The following is a 17,569-nucleotide window of genomic DNA, read 5'->3' on the forward strand; positions in this document are numbered from 1 at the left end:
TATGCTAGACAATAGATTCTTAATTTTTGTTATTTCAAATCTTATTCCTTGACTTTGGAATAGCCTCCATAGCAGGCTCTCTGGACCTTTTTTTGCTTTCCTCGTGATATACGTTTGCTGGCCATTCCTTTTATGTACTGGGTCGTTTGTGCTGCTGGTCCGTGTCACAATCGACCCAGTACAAAAAGAAATGACCAGCAAAAGTGTATTATGAGCCTCCCCCCCCCCCCCCCAACACACACACACAAAGCGAGGAGAAAAGACCCAGCGAGCCTGCTGTGGAGGCTAATTAAGAGTCCTTAAAAGATACGACTCTGGGAAATCTAGGAAAGTTTAATCAACGTTTTTCTTAGTATCGCTTGTTAATTTGTTTAAATGAATAACAAGATAAGTTAGGTATTGTTGCTGTATCCTCGTTGAATCGTTGAAGATAGGAAAACTAGGTCATCTTCCAGTGATAAGAATATTTGAAATTTGTGATACATGTTAGATAACAACAGAGTGAACACACAAAGTAATATGGCTTGTCAGCATTTCTCAGCTACCAGAGAACATACAGAATGCCAAAGTCCACAGCCCCCCCCCCCCCCCCCCACACACACACACACACACTCACACACAAAAAGCGAGGACATGGAGGAGAAAAGTCCCAGAGAGCCTGCTGTGAAGGCTAATTAAGTGTAAGAAGAAAAAAATACGATTCTGGGAAATCTAGGAAAGTTTAATTAATCAACATTTTTTAGTATCGCTTACTTTTTAGTAGGCTTACAATGATTTAGTTGTTAATTTGGTTAAATGAATAACAAGATAAGTTACGTATTGTTGCTGTATCCTCGTTGAAGATAGGAAAACTAGGTCATCTCACAGTGATTTAGTGATAAGAATATTTGAAATTTGTGACACATGTTAGATAACAACAGAGTGAGCAATACTAATCCGATCTTCCTTTTTCAGACCCTGAAAGCAATAGGGGTCGTACAGTAGTTTTGATTATCATTATCATCATTCTTTCCCCGTTCCTTGTGTCGTGAAGGTAAAATGTCAAAGAACACTTTACAGGAGCCAGTTTTTTTCTTCTTTTCCTCTTAAGGTTGCCTTGATTTTGCTATATCGAGACGCGGTTTACATTTTGGCATACGAAGTACTAGAGGCATGCAAACGAACGTTCGTGAACACGTTCTACATAAAGTAAATGCTTTGTCAGCATTTCTCAGCAGCTTCTAGAGAACATACAGACTCCAAAGTTCACAGGCCTTGCGGAATGAATCAAACAGCAAATAAACTAATGAGGACCGTACGTCATCATTGTACGTCATTAGAAATGATTTCATAGCTGCCCTGATTCAAAGCCTTCAGGAAACTCTGTATTTCTTTCCGACCGTGGATATTTAAATGAATAAATGTCATCCTCGACTTTAATGCAAGTTGTATGGCAACCACTCGCAAACGACAATGCAGCAAAGCTAATGTATCCTACACTTAGAACTATAGAATAAATAGATAAAATATATAGAAAACGGTATAGGAGTTACATTTTACTAAAGCAAGGGGGTTTCAATCTGAAACTAGAAAGGCCGACATTTGCTTAAGAGCAAATACAGCATATTTCAGCCATACCCCTTCCCACGCAACATTGGACTGTTCCAAATCACCCCTGCGCAAAAATGGAACATCCTCTTAACAGTACATTATCGCCCAAAGTGGACTGGTATTGTGAATTGATTCCAGGTAAAAACAGAGCTTGCTTCTATTTTTCAGAAAATGACAATAATCACACCTTCCATTCATAAAATTTTCATCATGACTGAAAATTGTTGAATGACTTCATGTAATGTCATTAACAATTTTTAGTACGATAACTAGGTGTAAGTTTAAAAAAGTATAAGCTCCTTGTGATGTGGGTACATTTATTATTGCAGTGAACTTTTTTTATTCAAGTAGGGCATACGATTTAATAATTATCAAGCAGGTGCAGGTACTGTAGGAGCGTTTGTTTTCTTCAAGCTGTAAAACTGTTAAACTGTTTTACTTTGTATGCAATCAGCCATCGAGCCTATTCTTATTTTAGTTTAACAACTTCCTGCCAGACCCGAAAGATACGATTGAACCTTGTTCGAGGATTTATTTTCGTCTGTCTGGTCAGTCTGTTCATACCCTGGCACTGAGAGTGTTTTATTGGGCTGAAACTCTGGCAGTTTAAAGTTACTTACAATTTAAATGTTCAAAGTTTATGTCAAACAACAACAGCACTAGGAAATGTGGCCACTATAGACAGGTGGTCACTATAGAGAAAATGCTGATCTATTGACTAGGAGCCATACGTTACACATGATTTCAGTACACTGATCATTAATCATATAAACATTGCACAGGTAAGCCAATTGTTTAGATGTACAATTAAGTTCAAATAATTCTGAAGAGAAATATTGATGAGAAAATAATCATTCTCGCCACTGTCTAACTTATAATTACGTATCAAAACTAAACGCAGATTTTGTAACTAACGCACCTTTCGCCGACTTCATCAAAGGACCGCCGGCTATCAATCAAACACGGCTGTTGATTAGACTTAGAGTTTCAAACAGTCATGTGCTGTGTGCCAGTAGACAGCGAACTTCATGCTACGTGATGTTTTACATTGCTTGGACCTTCTTTCCTACAGCGGTGCTTCTACAAAATATTTAGACTGTAACACTGAGTCCCACATGTTTTATAGAATAGAATTTGACGCAGAACAGCGTTTTTGCTGGGTATTTTTCTTGAAACATGTCCGTGGGAATATCAGCGAGGCGGCGACGTAGGGATATCAGACCGTCAACAAAAGTCGCACGGCGGCTAACGGCGCAGCGAAGATACTAGCGCTACAAATAAGCGCTTCAACTAAGGATGGCAACCCGTACAATATTTTTGTATACTGTTGAGCTAAGTAAAGTTTGTTGTTTATGAGGTTTTAGTTGTCTTTGAAGCTTTGACCCGAAATATTTTAAAGTCAAACTGCTGAAGAGAAGTAAGTGACTGCTACGATTATCGTAGATATGGCCCTAAAAAAACGGATAAAAGAAGCCTTCTCAATAGTCTAAAATGCAAGAGCTTCCGGGGGGGCTTCGCCCACCTGGGTCCCCCCCACAGTGGCCCTGCCCCTGGACCCCGCCAGGGACATTCGGCGGCCCCCGGACCCCTGTCCAACGCTTTGAAAAAATCCTGGCGAGAAGTCTGTACGGCCTGAGTCTTCAAGTTAACGTATTGTGTGGCCCCGCTTATGAATATTAATTAGCCTTCGCTTTCCTCTTCGCTGATTGGCTGAACCATTAATTGAATTAACTCTTCCTGCCGGCTAGACGCAGGTGCAGATGTCGGCTCTGTGGGGTGAACGTCCGAAAGGTCATGGCATGGAGAACGAAAGAAAACCAATTTCCCCCCCAAAAAGTGCTGTAATTAAGCCTTTTACAGTACTTTATGCCAAAAATTTCACTTGGATCATTTTACCAACTATCTTATGCCTATCTATACCAAATGTTACTCATACCAGGGTACAGGGGTGCAAAATATACCGTTATAAGACCGTCAACAACAGTCGCACGGAGCTAACAGCGCAGCGAAAATACCATCGCTAGCGTTTCAACTTCGGATAACAAGTTATAAGACTTAGTACTGTTGAACTCAGTAACGTTAAAGTTTGTTTTTAGTTGCCTTTGCCGGTTTGACCTGAAATAGTGTTACGCTAAACTCCTGAAGAGAAGTTAAGTGACTGCTGCCATTATCATAGATATGCCCCTAAGAACTGATACAATATAAAGCCTTCTGAATAGTTAAATGCGAGAGCCTTAGGCGGGCTTCGCTCCCTCTGGCGGGAACACTGCTATATACGGGATCATGAGGCCCCGCTTATGAATATTAATTAGCCTTTGGCCTCCTCTTCGCTGATTGGCTAGGTCTTTGATTCAATTAACTCTCCGACTGACGCGCACAGGTGTGGCTCTGTGCGGGGTCACGGAAGGTCACGTCAGGAGGCCAAAAGAAAACAAATTTCCCCTCAGAAAAGTGCCAAAATTAATCATATTTAAGTTGTTTATGTCAAAAATTTTACTTGAATCTTGTTACCAAGTATCTAATGCCTATCTATACCAAATTTCATTTAATTGTAATACCAGGGTACAGGAGCCAAAAGTGTCCTTTTTTGGTCAAAAATTGGCCAAAAATCGCAAAAAAAAGCATTTTGTTGCACTGTACACGAAAAGTGTTATTGAATTTATATGAAGGGATTATCAAGGCACATCTGTGTCAAATTTCAGCTCATTCGGTTGCAATACCAAGGTACAGGAGCCAAAAGTGTCCTTTTTTGGTAAAAAATTGGTCAAAAAATCGCAAAAATAAGCATTTTGTTGTACTGTACACCAAAAGTGTTATTGAATTTATATGAGGGCATTATCAAGGCACATCTCTGTCAAATTTCAGCTCATTTGGTTGTAATACCAGGGTACAGGGGCCAAAAGTGTCCTTTTTTGGTCAAAAATTGGTCGAAAAATCGCAAAAATAAGCATTTTGTTGTACTGTACACCAAAAGTGTTATCGAATTTATATGGGGGCATTATCAAGGCACATCTCTGTCAAATTTCAGCTCATTTGGTTGTAATACCAGGGTACAGGGGCCAAAATATACAGTTTTGGTCTAAAATTGACCAAAAAATCTCAATAAAATCATTTTAGAGGCAGATATGAAAAAACTGAGAAAAAAGCATCAAGGTATTGGTCCATTCTACCCCTGTGCCAAATTTCAGGTCATTCGGTCCAGGAACGGCGGAGATGAATCACTTTGAAGATTTGACAGGAGAAAGAAGAAGAAGAAGAAAGAAAGAAGAAACATTACGAATACAATATATTTCACCATACTATGTATGGCTGAAATATAATCACATTGAACATTGATCCTCAAACGCTCATCACTTTCCTACACTGCAGTTTGATTGTAATCCGCAAGATGTCGCTACATTGAATCGCACAATGCACTTTGCCCCCAACAAAGGAATGGGTAACCTCCTTGGGCAAACAGGGAGGGGCGACATACATACAATAAAAAAAAAAGAAACATTGAAGATACCAGTATGTACACGATGAGATAAATCACGATGAATTATGTGATATCGTTTATAGTGATAGATGATTTCCTTTTGCTAGTACGAAGAAAATTGAAACACGATGGAAAATACTTCCCCATAATGGGCTTAGTGGTAGCGTCCAAACCGCTGATCACGTTTTGTTCACGTGTACTCCAGACTAGGGCGGGTGCAACCTGACCTCTTGTAAATAATAACAACACGTAACAGACTTCTCCACCAGAACAGATTCATTACGGACTGCCACCCCCTCAAGTGCTCCGAGCACAAGGCAGGGGCGGTGTACTGAGATCTACTGAGGGAAGAGACGCAATCGCACGCACGTAATCGTCAGGACAAGGTCATCTGCTCACTATCTTCAGGTTCAACCAGGAAAATTGTCTGCCGTTACCTGCAAGGTGAGTGAAGTGACGTGATTTCTACAGAGTTTCAAGAGTAGCGTATAGATTTATTTTTAAAGCAGGCTAGGTAGGCAACGTATTTTTATCATCTCGTTTCCTCTCGGTATCTTTCGTATACCTTTCTTAATTTACTTAACTAAGGTCTCTACGGCAAGTTTATGTGAACGGTGTATACATGTAACAAAACAACCGATAAAGAGTTATTAGACTGAGAAGAGAGCGCAAAACAGGAGGGCAATCATGATAGATCAGTTCCCCCAGGAAGGAAGTAGCCAGTTCACATGCTACACAGCCTTCCAATCATTTGAAGACATATTAATAAGAATATAAGTGTACAATATTATGTCGTACTGTGTTGCTTGTCAGACTCTTTTTAAAAAGACTTGTCAAACTTTGTAGACTTTACTAGCAACTGCTGAAAACGACCGAATACAATCAAGTAGTTTTTAAAAGTTTAACGTTAACCTCCTTGACAACACACTGTAGAATGTTGACATGTAAGTATTTCTCTGTGTATCAATAAAAGTTAGGAACTGAAATCTGTTCAGTTTTCTTCGTTCTGCTTTTTAATTAAACCACACGTCTAGTGCAATTTGAAGGTAATTAGTTCCCGCTCACCGTTTGCATAGCACTTTGAGAGCTATTCACGTCATTGAGCCCATTCTTCAAGATGCGGATTAAATAGTTCAATGTAGGTCACCACTCAATACATTCCAGTGGCTTCAGAAAGAGGTGGTACATAATACAGCGGAGAATCCGCGCAGAGTCCATTGTACTTCGTGAATGGCCGAGCGCAGAGTTGGTCGTCATTCCCACGCCAACTATCCCCCACCCCCTGCCATGTTCACCCAACGTAGGGGACATTCCGATCCAGGCAAACCTGCATGTTGTCCAGATCTCCTTAGATTAGGAGGACCGTATTTATATATTTGACAGGGGACTTTGTTGTAATCCGAAGTCCGCATACCGTAATCAGTTCGCCAAGAAAAAGGAGAAAATCTCGTTCTTAAGTTGTCATGGATTGCAAAAAGGATGTCTGATTATAGAGAAACGACAAATTTTGTATCTGTGGTCCTGAAATCTTCGTCTCCGAATTAAATGAATTATTAAAGTGATTTTTGTAAGGAAAGATTTTGAAGTGCGAGGGGCGATCCCTTGCAAGATTGAGGATGATAGCAACCACCTGTTTTACATAAGTGTTGATGGGCGATCCGCTACGGCTGCCCTTTGATATGGGGATTTCTGTGTACAGTCAACATTTTAATTGAATTGAAATTAATGATTATCGTTTCCTCAATTACGGAAAGCACAAAGTGCGAATGACCACTTCGTTCGTTTGTTTATCTATCACTCACCAATGTAGAGCACTGCACAACAGCTTTAATTTGTTTGCGATATGTGCTTGTGCGTCATTGGTTTGGTTTACCCCAGTCTCTTTCGTCTATCGGTATACTATATTGTTGACACATTCCTTTATGATATCCTTTATAGCCATTTTGATAATTCATGATAACTTTGGATTCCAAGACCAAAGTTCTCTTGAGATCACATTCGTCGCAGGTAGTTGTAAGATCTTGATGTCGTGCGATCCTTCCAAGCTGGCTGTGACAGAACCAACCGCCAACTAGGATCTAAGATGACCTTTTTTCGTGACAAGACATCTGAATTTCTATGCGTCATTTGCACGACTATGCGATCGTGCAAATTTGCGATCGTACAACGATCGTACGACAATGTGCACCAACCTTTACGCTACATCCACGGACCAAGAGCAATAATTTGAATAAGAAGTCAAATATTATATTGAGAAGAGAGGGTAATTCGCAACGATGTTTTTTTTAATCATTTAAGTCTGCCAACAAGGCCCAAGTTCAAGGAAAGTACTGAAGTTCATCCATGGTCCGCTGAATGAACCCGCCTACACACATTCCTCCAGTGTTAAACATTTCTTTCCAGTCAGATGTAAGCCGTAACTCATTCTGGATAGCGTAGCACCGAGAATCCGCTATCAGTTATCACAAAGGTGCCGCCGTGGTCAGTGTGATTCATAGCTGCATTCCTCGGTATGTGTCAACTTCAAGGCTGAATTCTCGCGGAGGGGATATGGTTACATATGAGGGCGTATTGCGTTCAAAGAGTGTGTGACTCACGTGCAAAATTGTGCGTAGACATTGATTACTTTTTAAATCAAACTAGCGAGTACCATGTATAATTTCTGTATGTATGTTAACTACAATGTCTTTCTGTTATTTTTCTGTAGAAAACGTATAGAAAAAGCGTGAAGGTATTTCCAGCAACGTATCTATGTGAACTGCAACAGTTCGCGTTGCTTTGTTGAGGAGTTCCCAGGCTTTCTGGTTCGGAAATCATCCATCCCGCGGAGTTCAAAGAGGTGCAAAAACCATGACGGCGCCTCGCGGCAACACTGACAAAACACCTGTAAACTTGTTGACACAACGTTACCTCTCCACCGTCATACAAAACTATTCAATTATTGTCTGTTTACATTCTCTTTACATAATGGTACACCATTACAAAATCTTGACTTTGTGACGTTTGACAAAACGTTGCGACCAAGACAAGAACGGGAAATGTTGTGTTTGTAAGTTAAAAGTGTTTGTCTAGAAATAAAAGGTAGATTGCTTCAATGACAAGCAAGACGGAAACCATGCATGGCAGACGGACTGTACAAAGAAGGCACAGAGCGTTAAGACATGAAAATGGGTTCGTCTGGGTACATTAAATATGACATGGTTCTAGTGGTCAATAGCACACTACAAACTTCATTTTTCATATAAATAAATCCATCTGAAATCACAACAAGTTTTTCGTTTATGATAGTATCACAAGTGTAAGAAAGAATTTGTCATGAAGTAAGTGAAGATTAATGTTTTAGCTAAATATTGGCACTTCTGGCACACCACAACAACCACGTGCACGATAGGAGCGAGGTGCGATGGCGTTAGACTTGTTGCGTTCTGTTGTGTTAGGCTTTTGACAAATATTGATGCCGAGATTATTGTCCGGTCGGTCAGACGCCAGCCAACAGTCATGGTGACCATTTTGTCAAGGTGCAAGGCTGTCCTGGTCTCCAAGCAGACGTGTCAGCTGGATGACAAAAGAGAAGAATTTGGCCAAATAGGGATAAAATACTGAAAGTAAGTTGTCATGGGGTCTCAGTCAGTCTTTTGCAGTCTATCCAGCTGACCGCGGCCGGTCAGTTCACTCCTAGGCCAAATAACTCCTACTAGACTTTTATCCCTGACATAAAGTCCTCTACTATTCGACCAGGCGGGAGTCTCGTAGAGACCAGAGACTGTGGGTAGAGACTACGGCTGTCTCCTGAATATTGGAAAGTTCTCGACCTCCTATTTGAACACTTGTCGCGACCCAAATGTGTCGGTCACGTGTCTACAGCCAAGCTACGCCGCTCTCTAACCCTCAACCCTCCACTCCAAAGCAAGGAGGTTAAAAAAGACCTTTTTGTCCAAACACACCCGACTCTGCTCGTTAGTTCACGAAGACCGCCACTCACGTCAAAACTATGTTAGGCGTGGTGGTAAACATCGGTGTGTATGCCTCTCAACATAACACCTGTCACACAAGAGGTGGGAACACCCATCCTCTACCCTTCACACACAACACTACAGCTCTACGGGCCAGTAGTTCCATAGATGGTCGCGTCTGCATGTCAACTTCAATACTCTCCAAATAGGCTTATATAACGGTCATTTCATCTTACGTCAGTGCCTGAAGTACATGTAATCATAACTACGCCATTCGAAAGCAGATCATTCCACAGGGCTCAAAGTACAGGTACGATTACTTCCAGGTTGCTACATGTTACTCAAACCAGTGGTGTCAGTTGTTATTTGTGTTTTGGATGCATGGGCTGATCTTCAATTGATTCATTTGTATTTATACTGTTTTTTGTTGTGTTTTTCTGATAGGCTTCTTCAGCGGTTGGAGGAGGCAACCTTCGCTGCTGTCATTCTGTTTGGACGGGAGGACTGTTTTTGTAATCGTCTTTAGCAGATCTGCCGATTCAACCCGAACTTGTGGACATTCCAGGACATCAGTGGGCATTTCAACTCCTTGTAAAAATCCCCGCTACCATCGGCCTGACCATGAGTCTACTGGAAAAACTTTTCCACCTCCGGGGCCTGACTGGTAACCGCCCCACCATCGACCAGCACGGCCTGTTCACTAGCATTCAGATGAGCAAGAAACTGCTGTCCGAAAAACTGGCGGTGAAGGAACCGTGGAGGCTAAACAAGAAGCCGCACCAGTGCAAAGTTTGTCTGTACACGAACGACTCTAGCCCGTTTCTGGTCTGTTACAACAGTTCTGGGCACAGACCCAGGGCAAGGATTGAGCTATACGGGACCAAGGTGGTCACTTGTGGCGACAACTCATTCAAACTGTGCAACGAGGAAGGTTCTGAGGTGTACTTCTTCCAGACAGACGGGAGGTCGAAAAGGGACGAGTGGGTGAGATCACTGAAGGAACAGTGCGAGAGGGAGCTCAGTCCTGATGGAGAGGAGTCGGTTCGTCTCAGCAAAAAGATCATGGAGGTTCGTCAGCGCGTCAAGTCGCAGAAAATAATGGCTGAGCTCGAGAAAAACAACAACAACACGAGCAGCAAGCCTCATAAGACATTATTGCCGGTCACTCCAGAGGATGGCAGACAAAGAAGCGTGCCACACTTGAAAAAGAACGCCAGACTCGCCAAGCGGCGGCCTCATATCGAAAAGGCCAAGAAGGAGGCGGCACTGGCGACCAAAAGCTTACCGTTGTCTGAGTACTTTGTGAGCGTGCCTGACTCGTAAGAGTTCAATGAACTCTCTTCAATCGATTTTTTTACTGGCAAATAACAATGCAGTGTGTACAACAGCGTTTGTACTACGACAACTTAACTTGCTAATATAACATTATTAGCTATAGTATTAGACGAACAGGACAATGCGACTTTTTGTTACTTGTATAGAACATAAATCTAACCATGTGGAACATTAACCGAAAGCACTTAACTGACATTCCCACAAATGGATGAATGAATGATTTATTTTGTAAAACATCACATCGTTCTAGTATACTGAGACTGAATTATTGTGAGATACATTACAACGGATAGTGTAAACATCAAGCAAATGATAAGATATATGCAAATGACTTTAAAACGCATGGAAACATTCAAGGCAAAAATGGAATCAGAGTACAGTCTGTTTTCAGAGTGATAGATATACATGTATGCCACGCTCGTACCCAGCGCCGTGAAGAAGCCATAGGTTTGAGATCGTGGGCTTATTCACAATCCACCTCAAGCTGAATTGAATAAACTCTATGGAATTCACAGCTGTCGTTTTGTTTTGTTTCGTGTTTGTCTCAATGCCTTAGAAAATCGTAAGTTGTGAGCGCACGCCACTACGTGCGTTTCTACAGCCTGAGTATTTTTACAGTTACCGGGTCCAAAACTGGTCGCAAGTTTACTATTTAGGGTGTAAAATGTTGCCACAATAGTGGCACGTTATAACAAAGGGAGTTTTAGAATGTACCTGATTTGGTGGCGCTGTAAGGGCGTTAAGATTATCCCTCTACATTGCCGAGAGGGAGTTATGTCACGGAAGGGAGTTTTGCACGGCGGCGCGTCCCGCCGCCAGATCACGTTCCCGGGACACTTAGCTCCTCTCAGCATGATTCGCCCCAGGAATGCGTTCTCTGTCCCAGGACTGTCTTTGAGAAGATTCCCAGATGCCAGTGGCCACCATGCGGCCGTATAATGTATTGCAAAAAGACTCACACGCATATTCAGTGGAATAACACGATTTAATAGGACGCTGTGGAGGAGCGTGCATGTATGCTATCATAACTTTGTTTACCGGCTAAGAGCAATACATAACTTGTTCCTTTCAATTTTGCTCATTTCCATCTATTTTCACATGACTTACATCAGTTTTCCTCTTCCACAGATATGAAGAGATAAAGTAATCATGGAATGTGCGATGTCTGGTGTGTAGAGGATAGAGCTCGATGCAATAAACGGACTGTGGATTGCACAGAACATGGACAAACATTATTGTGGTTTCATCTGCCTTGTCGTAGATTATTTTATTCATTCAGTTTTACCCCATTTGTGGAAGGATTGACATAACATGTGACTATCAACTTTGCAAGATGTCAACTCGGAAACCAGGCTGTAAGGTTTGGTCCACTCACACCAGGAAGGACACGTACCCTTTTCGATAAGTGTGGTGGGCTCTTTAACGTGCGTGGGTGTGGCTCTCCCCGAACACGGGATCTCCATTTAACGTCCTATCCGAGGGACGGCCCTAGCCGAAGCTAGGTACTCATACTCATAATACTTCTAGTCTTTCCTATACCAAAACACATGAATATGTTTGTACCACATGAAACGATGTATGTATGATACGCACCAAGTATCTATTGGCATGGTTCAAAAGTAAAGGAGTGGCTATATAGGTGTCGAGTTTTATCGTATTTGTTCATTCCCAGTACATCTATCGTTGTCCATAAGACACTATTCGCGGGTAGAGATTCTTATGAATTCATGCAATCTGTCAGGAGCTCAATGTTTGTCCCATTTCGATATGAATTATTTGAGTGCTGGCTTACTGGAGTGGTCGCGCGTACTTGGGTGATACGCTTATAATAGCGGTACCACTAGTAAGAATATACAACAGATCTGGAGTGGAATGCCCCTAATACGTACACACGTTTGTGCATATAATAAATGCACGAGAATGCTACGTGTACACGTACAGATTCTCTAAAGTATCATAGACAACAGGTAGTTCTGCAAAATAGCAATTACTCATAGTTAAGATACTCTACAACAAGATCTCTTTAGTGTCACTGACCAAACGTCTGACCGTTTCCAAAATCATATTCAGTTGCTTGATCATGAGTAATTGATATTTGGCGTATCTTATTACCTGTCTAACCTACATCAACGTCACAGGTAGTACAGCCATACTCTCCAAGCACGGGTTGGTGGGGGAAATCGTGACCCGTTTCTAACATGCCGTATTTCTTTTCGAAATACGTCATGTAAGGGAAATGTGACGATTTTCCCCACTGCACTGACTTCTGCTTGGAGTAGTTCGACCACCCGAGACAAAATGCTCTAATCAGCAGCGACATCTAGCGAGTTTTCATAACTAAGCTCCTTGATTATTCGGAGAGGACAGACGACAATCGGGAGCTATAAATTAGTATAATACGGCTGGATTCCAGCAAGGACTTGATTCCAGGCTAACCAGACGTGTCAGATTGATGAAAAAGACAAGAATTTGGCAATAACAACAACAATAACAAATGTCCAAAGCAAAATGACGTAGATGTCTTCGTCACGGATCAAAGAACCGGTCAGACCAGTTTTCTCGAGGTCAACCAATCGACTACTTAAAATCTCACCCAGGGGTTTCTAGTGGCCTTGTTCATGCTAGGTTTCAACTGTATTTGACTAGAATTTTGCATCCATAGATGAAATAAGAGAGTTAAGCAAATACTAGCCCATCTTCTGTATAGATTTCACATCGTCACAGAAATAGTCGTTCATTAAAACAAACACACACACAAGAAAGGTGGGCGTTAAAACTCCATGCGGACCCCTCTGGGGTAGATAGTCTAATCGCACCCCCAGGTGGCAACACGAAATCAGCCAGTCGTCTCAGGAAAGGTGTTCTTCAGCCATTCAAATTACGAGCACTCATAACATCAAGTAGTTCATGTCACCGGGTGCTCTTGAAAATGTGGCGGTTTCTCAGAAGACGAGGTCGGCATCTCCGCAAGGCCGGAGCGTTCCTGTCCATGTTCCTGGCGACGGTGATGGTTATAACACTGAGGGATGAACTGGTGACAATCGCCGGACCCATCAGGTATTACTAAAGTACACGCACAACAAACACACACGCATGTTTGATAGTATTGAAGAACTAGAGGCGAGTTAGAACAGTCTCCTGGCTCCCGGGAATCGAACCCGGGCTCGCCAGTTCACAAACAAATGCCCCTAAATCTGATTTCCATATTTTTTGCAAGAGAAAGTTGAACAAAGTAAGGAGATTTTGAATGCCATTACACTGACAAACAGGGAACCTTGACACGTTGACAAATAGCTGCAATTCATGTAAAGGATGATGGACGTCGCTTCACGGTGAAATTAAGCGGCATACCCTAACGTTGCTTAAGAGAACTGCTTTATGATCCTTTATTACTAACATCTGGACATATCTAATATCGTCGACCACATTGTCCAGGTTACAATGTTGTGACAAACGCTACGATTTCTTATCACCCTGCTGTTACGGAGAGCACATTTACAGTGCATGAATTATTGATATTCACGTTTCCCTTTTGAGCTGTCTACTTCCCTAGAGGCCGTGTCGTGACTGTTTGAAGGAAGTCCCCTAGTTGTACTCTCCAAGCAGAGGTTAGGATCCGGCTGTTTTCACGTTTTTTAGTCATTTTTATCGGGCTTTATATTTTGTTATGTTTCTTGACGTAGGCCGGCGGACGTCAAGAAACGTGACAAAATAGAAAGCTCGATTTAACCACTAGAAAACGTAAAAAACAGCCGGAGCCTACTAATCTCTGCTTGGAGAGTACCCTATTTGATTTTGATAACATCAGATGGTCTTTGCAAATTTTTGTCACGAATGTTTTAATGATCTTTTGATAGCGGGAACACATTGTAAAAGAAATGGGCTCAGCATTGGAGTTCAAGTTAAACAGTTTAAAGAAAGTCCCCTATTTGATTTTGATCGACATCAGATAATCTTTGCAATTTTTTGTCATGCGGGTTTTAGAGATCTTTTTAATAGAGGAACACATTGTAAAACACCATTTTCGAGTTTCAGTTTATTTATGAAGAAACCGATATAGCCGGCAAGGCACCAGTACTGTATAGTGCGACAGGACAAGGATATAATGAATGAATGAATGAATGAAGACCTTTATCGTACAATTTTGCCCAACCGGGCTAAGTACAGGTCACAACAAGTCAGGATATATACATACATAAAAGTGTCACAAATCTAGTCTAACACAAAAGTTCGGCTTCTTCTCGCTTCTTGGTAATAGTGAAAATGTAGGACTGTATGGGTTTCGCTATTGTCGGTCTGTCAAAACGCATGAGAAATATAAACTTGTCAGTGCTACTCATGTGTCTAAAATGAGGGAATCTACTTTCTATATAACTAAATAGAGTATTTCTATCATTCGCATACATATCGCAATCAACAGTGAAGTGCACTTCATCTTCTACCATGTTTGAGGTACAAAATTGGCAGACTCTTTGTTCTAGAGGAGTGCGGTTGTGCCTTCCTGATTCAATTCGCAGTCGGTGGCAACTGATTCTTAGTTTAGCAATGGTAGTTCTATGCCGAATGTTTGTAATTTTCAAATAATCATTCAATGCTTTATGCAACACAAAATTTCCTTTGTCTTACCCTTGGTTATTTCGAAGCCTCGTTCGGAAGAGCTTCTATAACATCGACGTTTGACAAATGGATGTCTATATAAATACAGCACATATCCTGAGACCCTCGCATGAGGATTGGCTCTGCTACAGTATTGAAATCATCATTTTGTTTCAGATCCAGACAAGAAATTTTAGATTTGCGCCACCGAAACGCACCCAGACCTTCCGCAGAGTCGACCTACGACCACCTCCATCACATCGCCTGGATCATCGACCACGACCACTTCACGGACGATCAGAACTCCGCCGAACTCCTCCAAAACATCGTCAAGCAAATCATACTCAACAAGGACGAGTCGAACGTTTACACTTTGCAAGAAATCGCAAAACTGTACAATTTTACCGACGACGACTTGCACATAGAAGGGGTGACCCTGAATGAGGTGATATCGTTGATTAGCGAGGGAGTGGAGGTTGGAGAAAACTATGACATCACGGTGGACAGACTGGAGAGGGTCCTGAGGGAAGGGACGGAGTACGAGGAGGATGTTGACGACGTCATTTCCGGTCGGGCTTTGGGTCACATCTTGCCAAAGGTCGACAAGAAATGGAGATATCACGATCTGTCGTTTGCAAAGGATCCTAACCGTAAGCCGTCGGTAAGTCGGATGGCTTTATTGAGGACTAAAAGCATTCATGATATATGCCTCAGTACATGTATTGGGAAGTACGTAGATGTACTAAGTAACTGTAAGATATCTGTGCTAGCTTTCGTGTTTCAGATGCTATATCAATGTCTGACACTTGTTGGTGACTATATTTCCATCTGGTACCATAAGAGAGGCACGTAAAAAAAATGATAACTGTAAACGACACCAATGTTACCTGCAGAATGTCTGGGTCGCCGCCGGTCTGGACATCTTACGTGTCATACTAGTCCGTTCAGGGATTACTGATATGCTGCCATAGTATATCTCTTTAAATTCCGAGTTTTAAAGATAATGACAGAATCACGAGAGTTAATGTTAATAGAACGTTGGTTCATAAAGGTGTTTTGTAATCCACCAAGGTAATTCCCATGCCCATGTGCATTCAATTCTTTACACAAAATGACACAGGGTAGTAGGTAGATGGGTACACTTTTGCCAATAATCATTGAAGACTCTCAAAGCCGGATCGTGTATTAAAAGAAGGTGTATTCATTAGGGTAAAATGTTAAAAAGCATACCAAGGCGGTCTGTGTACTCTTTATGATGTCATGCATTTTCTTGGCCCATTCGTCAACAGAGGTGTCCTTCCAGTCTCCGCCACATGGGGGCGTCCTCCTCCTGGTTTAACGGCAGGTTCAGGGATGACGTCAAGGTGTTCGCGGACAAAGACGATCTCCTCGAGGAAAACTACAAGTCGCTGTGCGAGAGATTTCCGCTGCCGTTTGGGTATAAAAAGGAGAACAAAACATGTGAGTCTTTTAGTGTTTCTATCACTATGATGAAATCTATTCTATAGCAGCCTCGTTTGGCGTCTCATAATCTTCAGGCCGTGAGTGCGTAATCCCCAAGCAGATCCCACGGCAGCATAAGATAGTATCAAAAGCTGGCAGAGGAGTGGAGCTGGCCTAGGAGTGGCTACCGGAGCTTATGCTACCGTAGGATCTGCTTGGAGATTAGTGAGTGCGACCCTCTTATGCGTGGCAGCTATGGCTTCTCTCCAAGGGAAGGCTCCATCTTATTTTAGCGTCTTTTTTGGCGTTTTGTTTTACCCGTTTGCTGGGTCTTATTTAGATATTTGCGTGTGCCTTTCCCAGTTCTTGAGCAGATTTTAAACACAATCAAGACTCCGGATGTGTTTGGCGAGCCGAGGAAAGACTGTATCCGCTGCGCCGTGGTGGGGACAGGAGGGCAGATGAAAGGGTCGGGGAAAGGGAAGGAGATAGACGCACACGACTACGTCTTCAGGTGAGCATTTGTCTACATTAAAGAAACTTTCCTCGATCTTATTTAAAGCCATTTTCTCTCCTGTATGTCAACCCTCATAGAAAACCCCTGCACGTAGAGAAAAAGCCAATACGCGTACCAAAAAGAGTAGGGGTGACCTGGTGTGATTGGCCGAACACACGAGCCGTAGCGAATGTACATTGCAAGTGTTGCAACTAGCCGCTGTAGGCGAAAAAGCACCCGCTTTAGGCCTACGCCATACCAAACCGGAGCCTGGCTGGGCAGTTTTCGGGAACGAAGAGTATGCTACCATGAAAGGCACCAAATTGCACAATTTGCAAGACGTAAAGAGAATGGTCGCGGGCATTATAAATTTGTGTATATTTTTACGCATAAACTTCCAGCAATACCTCGACCGGACCCCGGTTTGGAAATGGGACGTTAGCGTTACTCCAGTGGAGGATAACTGTCTTACCCTTTTCCTGTTTTTACAGAACGAATAACGCCCACACAGAAGAGAAGTACTCGGCCGACGTGGGCAACAGAACGTCCTTCTACACATTCTACCCGGAATCACAGAAAATCCAGCTGGTGGCGAAAGCGGTGAGACAAATAAAGAGCCAAACAGTAGATATAGTCTCCAAGCAGACCCTACGGTGCCTTAGAAATAGTATCAAAGCT

At 42.2% G+C, this 17,569-nt stretch overlaps 2 protein-coding genes across 2 annotated transcripts in view; both read left to right on the top strand.

Annotated features, from left to right (window-relative positions):
- The first annotated feature begins 5,246 nt into the window (after window positions 1-5,246).
- LOC118412127 lies at window positions 5,247-10,763 on the top strand. The gene is made up of 2 exons (XM_035814772.1): window positions 5,247-5,512; window positions 9,466-10,763. Exon 2 carries the CDS (start codon window positions 9,643-9,645, stop codon window positions 10,342-10,344), a length of 702 nt encoding a protein of 233 aa, XP_035670665.1. The 5' UTR covers window positions 5,247-5,512; window positions 9,466-9,642; the 3' UTR covers window positions 10,345-10,763.
- Window positions 10,764-13,157: 2,394 nt separating this feature from the next.
- The window catches only part of LOC118411749, a 13,203-nt gene continuing 8,791 nt past the window's right edge, over window positions 13,158-17,569 (top strand). Inside the window, exons 1-5 of the mRNA XM_035814233.1 lie at window positions 13,158-13,413; window positions 15,130-15,613; window positions 16,242-16,413; window positions 16,759-16,909; window positions 17,383-17,515. Coding sequence (XP_035670126.1) covers window positions 13,286-13,413; window positions 15,130-15,613; window positions 16,242-16,413; window positions 16,759-16,909; window positions 17,383-17,515 — 1,068 coding nt within the window. The 5' untranslated portion in view covers window positions 13,158-13,285. The remainder of the gene's footprint in view (window positions 13,414-15,129; window positions 15,614-16,241; window positions 16,414-16,758; window positions 16,910-17,382; window positions 17,516-17,569) is intronic.

Source organism: Branchiostoma floridae, chromosome 3, assembly GCF_000003815.2.
Source record: "Branchiostoma floridae strain S238N-H82 chromosome 3, Bfl_VNyyK, whole genome shotgun sequence".
Classification (NCBI taxonomy): Eukaryota; Metazoa; Chordata; class Leptocardii; order Amphioxiformes; family Branchiostomatidae; genus Branchiostoma; species Branchiostoma floridae.